This window comes from Strigops habroptila, chromosome 5 (assembly GCF_004027225.2).
Source record: "Strigops habroptila isolate Jane chromosome 5, bStrHab1.2.pri, whole genome shotgun sequence".
Classification (NCBI taxonomy): domain Eukaryota; kingdom Metazoa; phylum Chordata; class Aves; order Psittaciformes; family Psittacidae; genus Strigops; species Strigops habroptila.
In genome coordinates, this window is record NC_044281.2 from 79,727,281 (window position 1) to 79,733,280 (window position 6,000).

Consider the following 6,000-nt stretch of genomic DNA (forward strand, 5'->3'; position numbering starts at 1 on the left):
AACTTTCAGAGAGGCTCAAAATCTGAATCCCTCTGTTGCTGCTGTCACCTGCCTGTATTTAGTATATGATGCACATTTCTTATCTCTTAAAAATCCTTTTTTTCCTCTTGTTACTGAATATTGTTACCCTTCTCTAGCCATAATTTTTGATTGCTTTTAAATTCCAGCTTTACTTTGTGATAGATTATCCCATGTTTTCTTATGGCAATGAGCACTCCTGTACTGGAACACAGAGAAATCACAAGTAGAATGATATGGGGGTTACTGAGGTGCTTAATGAATTTTTGCACAGATGATAACCTTGCCCACTGAAATCTCTACTACAACTTAGCACAGAATACCTCCTTCAAGCCTTTTACAGCTTATTATTCATCACTAAACCTTCAGGATCTGCATTTTACAGTATTATCTGCAGCTTTGTTGGGGTTTTTTTGTTTTTGTTTTCATACTGTATGCAAAGGTCTTTGGCAGCTGTAGCAGTGTTCCCCCATGGTTGTTAGGTTGCCTGTCCTGACCATGTTAGTGGAGCACTGCAATGAAGGGCTTGGAGTGCTGTCAGCTGCAAACAACTCTAAGCTACATCTTAGTTTGAAGGCATTAAAACCCAAGCACACAAACCTCAGGATAGTTTCTGTTGTACAGCAGCTTTCAAATGGGATGAAATACCCCACTTCATGACCAACATTGACATCCATTTCATCAGCTACACGCAGTGCCAGCCACACCGCTGTCTGCTTGTGAACCTGGGTGCATACAACTACACCGTGTTGGTAGCGGACAGAGAGGCAGTACTCAGCACACCACTGAGGAATCTGTGAGTAAAGGAGAAAACAGATGTATCTGGTATTTGACATGTTTAGCACAGACTGTAATGCAAAAGAAGCAGACAGAACTAAACCAACCTGAGCACCCGCTGCTTGACTACTGATGGATGAGCTGCACCTAAGAGAAATGATCTGCCTTGGTAAATGTCAAGACCCAGAATCTCTTCAGTAGTTGAAAGTTGGAGTGACATGGGCAAGGAGGTTCACCTGGGAATTTCTTATTTCTCAACTGGACTCAGATTAGTTTGAATATAGTGGAGAAGGGACAGAATTGGCCTCTGGGAAGCAGGTAACACTGGCAGTGTCATTCTTATGCATCTGCTGATGGATCCAGCAGTGTTAGTGCAGTTATTGCCGGGGGCTTCTCAGCTGGCTCAGCAGTAAATTTGCCTGTGCTGTATCATATTCAGGTGCTTGACCATGAGAAACATGTCCTGGGAAGAAGAGGATTTCTAACTGAGAAATGCTATAGTAAATATACATAATTTTGGATTAATTACTCTCTAAACAAAGATCACTGAAACTGAGCTGTTCCAGAAATGTATGCAGTAGCTCCCTAATATATATAGTTACAGTAGAAAATCCACAGAAGAAAATATGAATTTGTTATTCTCAAGAGAAAATAAAATCACATTATAAATATCATTGTAGTGAAAGTATTAGGTTTCGAATCCTTTACTTATTCAATATATATAACCTAGGTGCATCAGACACATATCACTTATTTCTGTATAGTTATTTATGTTTCTAAAAAGGTTTAAAAAGCAGCCAGCAATGTGTTACATCTTATTAAACTTGTTTAAGGACAATTCAAAAAGCTATCCTTTCTTAGAAAGTAGTCTGTTATTATACTTTGTAATATATTATATATGTACTATATATATATACTTATATGTATAAGTTTGTTTTGTATAAATTAAAATCAATAACAAGGGGTAAAGACTTTGCACTCCAAAAAATATTCCCAGCACCAGGTAGGTGTGTATCCATTTTATAGGAATGTAGAATTTCCAATGAGAAGTAGAATCATAGAATCATAGAATCGTAAGGGTTGGAAAGGACCTTAAGATCATCTAGTTCCAACCCCCCTGCCATGGGCAGGGACACCTTGCCCTAAACCATGTGGCTCAAGGCTCTGTCCAACCTGGCCTTGAACACCGCCAGGGATGGAGCATCCACAACCTCCCTGGGCAACCCATTCCAGTGCTTCACCACCCTCACTGTAAAGAACTTCTTCCTTATATCTAATCTAAACTTCCTCTGTTTAAGTTTGAACCCATTACCCCTTGTCCTACCACTACAGTCCCTAAGGAAGAGTCCCTCCCCAGCATCCTTGTAGACCCCCTTCAGATACTGGAAGGCTGCTATGAGGTCACCACGCAGCCTTCTCTTCTCCAGGCTGAACAGCCCCAACTTTCTCAGCCTGTCTTCATATGGGAGGTGCTCCAGCCCTCTTATCATCCTCGTGGCCCTCCTCTGGACTCGCTCCAACAGCTCCATGTCCTTTTTATGTTGAGGACACCAGAACTGTACGCAGTACTCCAAGTGGGGTCTCACAAGAGCAGAGTAGAGGGGCAGGATCACCTCCTTCGACCTGCTGGTCATGCTTCTTTTGATGCAGCCCAGGATACGGTTGGCTTTCTGGGCTGCAAGTGCACACTGCCGGCTCATGTTAAGCTTTTCGTCAACCAACACCCCCAAGTCCTTTTCTGCAGGGCTGCTCTGAATCTCTTCTCTGCCCAGCCTGTAGCAGTGCCTGGGGTTGCCCCGACCCAGGTGTAGGACCTTGCACTTGGCTTGGTTAAACTTCATAAGGTTGGCATCGGCCCACCTCACAAGCGTGTCAAGGTCCCTCTGGATGGCATCCCTTCACTCCAGCGTATCAACCGAACCACACAGCTTGGTGTCATCGGCAAACTTGCTGAGGGCGCACTCAATCCCACTGTCCATGTCACCGACAAAGATGTTGAACAGGACCGGTCCCAACACCGATCCCTGAGGGACACCACTCGTTACAGGTTTCCAACTGGACATCGAGCCATTTACCACAACTCTTTGCGTGCGGCCATCGAGCCAGTTTTTTATCCACCGAGTGGTCCATCTATCAAATTGATGTCTCTCCAATTTAGAGACAAGGATGTCATGTGGGACAGTGTCGAATGCTTTGCACAAGTCCAGGTAGATGACATCAACTGCTCTGCCGCTGTCCATCAGTTCCGTGGCTCCATCATAGAAGGCCACCAAATTGGTCAGGCAGGATTTCCCCTTAGTGAAGCCATGTTGGCTGTCACCAACCACCTCATTGTTTTTCATGTGCCTTAGCATGTTTTCCAGGAGAAAATGTTCCAAGATTTTGCCAGGCACAGAGGTGAGACTGACTGGTCTGTAGTTCCCCGGGTCTTTCACCTTCCCCTTCTTGAAAATGGGGGTTATATTACCCTTCTTCCAGTCATTGGGAACTTCACCTGACTGCCAGGATTTTTCGAATATGATGGACAGTGGCTTAGCAACTTCATTCGCCAGCTCCTTCAGGACCCGTGGATGGATTTCATAAGGTCCCATGGACTTGTGCACGTTCAGGTTCTTAAGATGGTCTCGAACCTGATCCTCTCCTACAGTGGGCCTAAGGTCTTCGTTCTCACAGTCCCTGCATTTGCTTTCCAAGACTTGGGTTGTGTGGTCAGAGCATTTGCTGGTGAAGACTGAGGCAAAGAAGTCATTAAGAACCTCAGCCTTCTCCAAATCCATGGTAGCCAGTTCTCCTGATAGCTTCTGGAGAGGGCCTACATTGTCCCTAGCCTGTCTTTTATTTGCTACGTATCTATAGAATCCTTTCCTGTTATCTTTTACATCCCTCGCCAAAGTAGGATGTCTCTAGTTCAACATGGGATCCCTAGCAGTGTCCAGCACAAAGTCTCTGGCAGATATGAGATGCCCTGCAGCAGTAATTATCCTACAGCTTTACCTGCAGAGTAGTTTTCTCCTGATCTCACACATAAACAGTATTTTGACTTATAACGCTTGAAAATTCTCTGCTTGCTGTGGTAACAGACTTAGGTTGTTCTATATTGTTACAACAGAATTTGATAATCCTAGTGGCTATTTGTGTGTTTAGAGTAAATTGAGATCTTGGCTTCAGCGATGCCTTTTAACCTGAGTTCTGTAAATTAGTTGTGTATTCTTAGAAAAGGTGTTTGCTTTTGGCTGAAGTGAAGGAAAGACCATTACTTCTCCTTGAGAAGGAGCCCTACTGTTTGCAGTCCTTCGTTCCCTGAGGACTTTTTTCACCTTCTCTTATGACCTGCCTGCAAATCCACTGTATTTCTTTCCTGATGTGACATTAATCAGAACCCAAACACACTTTCCAAGTAAGAATATGTATTGAATCCATGACAGGTATTGCAGAATTTATCATTTCCACTGGACATTCAATGTAATGGTGGTCAAAAAGAGGATAAAATGACAAGCTTAGAAATTAAGAAATTTAGAGTTAGGGAGTTTAGACATTAGGAAGAAATTCTTTACTATGAGGGTGGAAGGTGTCCCTACCTGTGGCAGGGGGTTGGAACTGGATGAGCTTTAAGGTCCCTTCCAATCTAAACCAGTCTGGGATTCTGTGATTAGTCATTATGAAGGAGAAGACAATGAAATTCTCCAAATGAACAAAATAGTGGCCAGCCAAATGTAGAAGGAAAGATTTATTTCAGATCGTGTTAGTATTTTATCAGTAAGTCCTAAATATTTTGCACTTAGCCTTGGCCTCTCTGAAGGAAATACAGCTGTAATTTTAGTCAGGAAGGATTTCAGCTGATACATTCTGTATTACATTTGAAAGTATGTATTTGATAGGTTTTCAAGTTGAGATGTGGTGTGATGCACAGAGCAAAAATTTACAGTGCACATACTGGTAGATGCAATGATATTTTATACAGGATTTTTATGTTATATTTGGTTTGTTATATTTGGTTTTGAGTTTTAAACTATGGTAGTTAATGTATTTGATCTTCAGTGTTCAGAAAGGGCTCGATATATAGTAAGTTCAGTATTTAGTACTAAAAAAGTTGTAGTTTGAGACTTTTGTTAGTTGTTTATGGCACTGTGTCAGACAATCACAGCCTGAGAAGTGTTACTCTTCACTGCTCAGCTTACCCTGAAGCCCTAAAGACATCACCAACTAAATAAAAATGGCTTGTAAGGGAGAAACATAAAGTAAGTGTCAGTTGTTGGTGAGTATTTACAGAATGTTATTTAAATGTATGCTTATATGCACATATTTTAAATCTGGTTTTTTCTGCGTTAATCTTTATTCACCTTCTGCATTTCACTTTCCCTCTTTGGCCTTAATACCTCAGATTACTGTAACTGGCTGCGCATCTGTTTCTACACTGAGAACTGCTAAACTCAATGTGTACGTACACCATGGCTGAGCTCTTAACTGGATGTTATTATATGGCAATACCTTACTGTACTCAGCATAGCAACAGCCCCCTACTAACCGAAACCACATACTAGTAGAATATAAATCTGGATATTGGTACAAGTAAAGGACAACAGCTGTGGATAGTAAATTCATAGCAAAAAGATATTGCTGTTTTCAAAATATGTAATGTTAGTAAAATAGTAACAATAAATGTACAACATTAAATGTTCTAAAGATAATTACATACACACACACCCCAGTCAAGTGTGTTGTACTGACCTGGGAGCTCTTGCCAGTCTTAGCATCTCCTGACACAATCACAATTTGATTATGAAGCAAACTTTCCAGAAAAGTCTGTTTCTCTTTCCATACTGGGAGTTCTTCTCTTTCTTTCAGAAGTTTATAATAACGGGAAGAGTAAGGCAAGCCATCAAAAGGATTAAGCTCCAAATCTTCTCCACATACTAGTATTTCCTCTTCATCACTGTCGCTGCAGTCCAGTAATTCTGAGAAACAGTGGATCTCTGGAGAAGGGCTTAAAAACTCCATTTTTCTTACATATATTATTCCCAGCAAAACCACATTAGTAATGGAAGGAGTCCTTTGTACACTGATTGATCATTCAGGCCCCTTAAACCTGCAGAAATCCATTTCTGCTTGCTCTAGGATTAGTATTTCCCAGCTCTTCAGTTTAAAAGTTCAGTCTCAGGGTCCAGCTGCCTCCTTTGTGGTCTGTTTGTCACACTTCAAGTGCTT

General features: G+C 41.7%; 1 protein-coding gene across 1 annotated transcript in view; it reads right to left on the reverse strand.

Annotated features, from left to right (window-relative positions):
- The window catches only part of DHX32 (DEAH-box helicase 32 (putative)), a 28,386-nt gene extending 22,593 nt beyond the window's left edge, over positions 1–5,793 (reverse strand). Inside the window, exons 1-2 of the mRNA XM_030485879.1 lie at positions 5,524–5,793; positions 619–812 (exon numbers count right to left, since the gene is read on the reverse strand). Coding sequence (XP_030341739.1) covers positions 619–812; positions 5,524–5,793 — 464 coding nt within the window. The remainder of the gene's footprint in view (positions 1–618; positions 813–5,523) is intronic.
- Between the last annotated feature and the right edge of the window lie 207 nt (positions 5,794–6,000).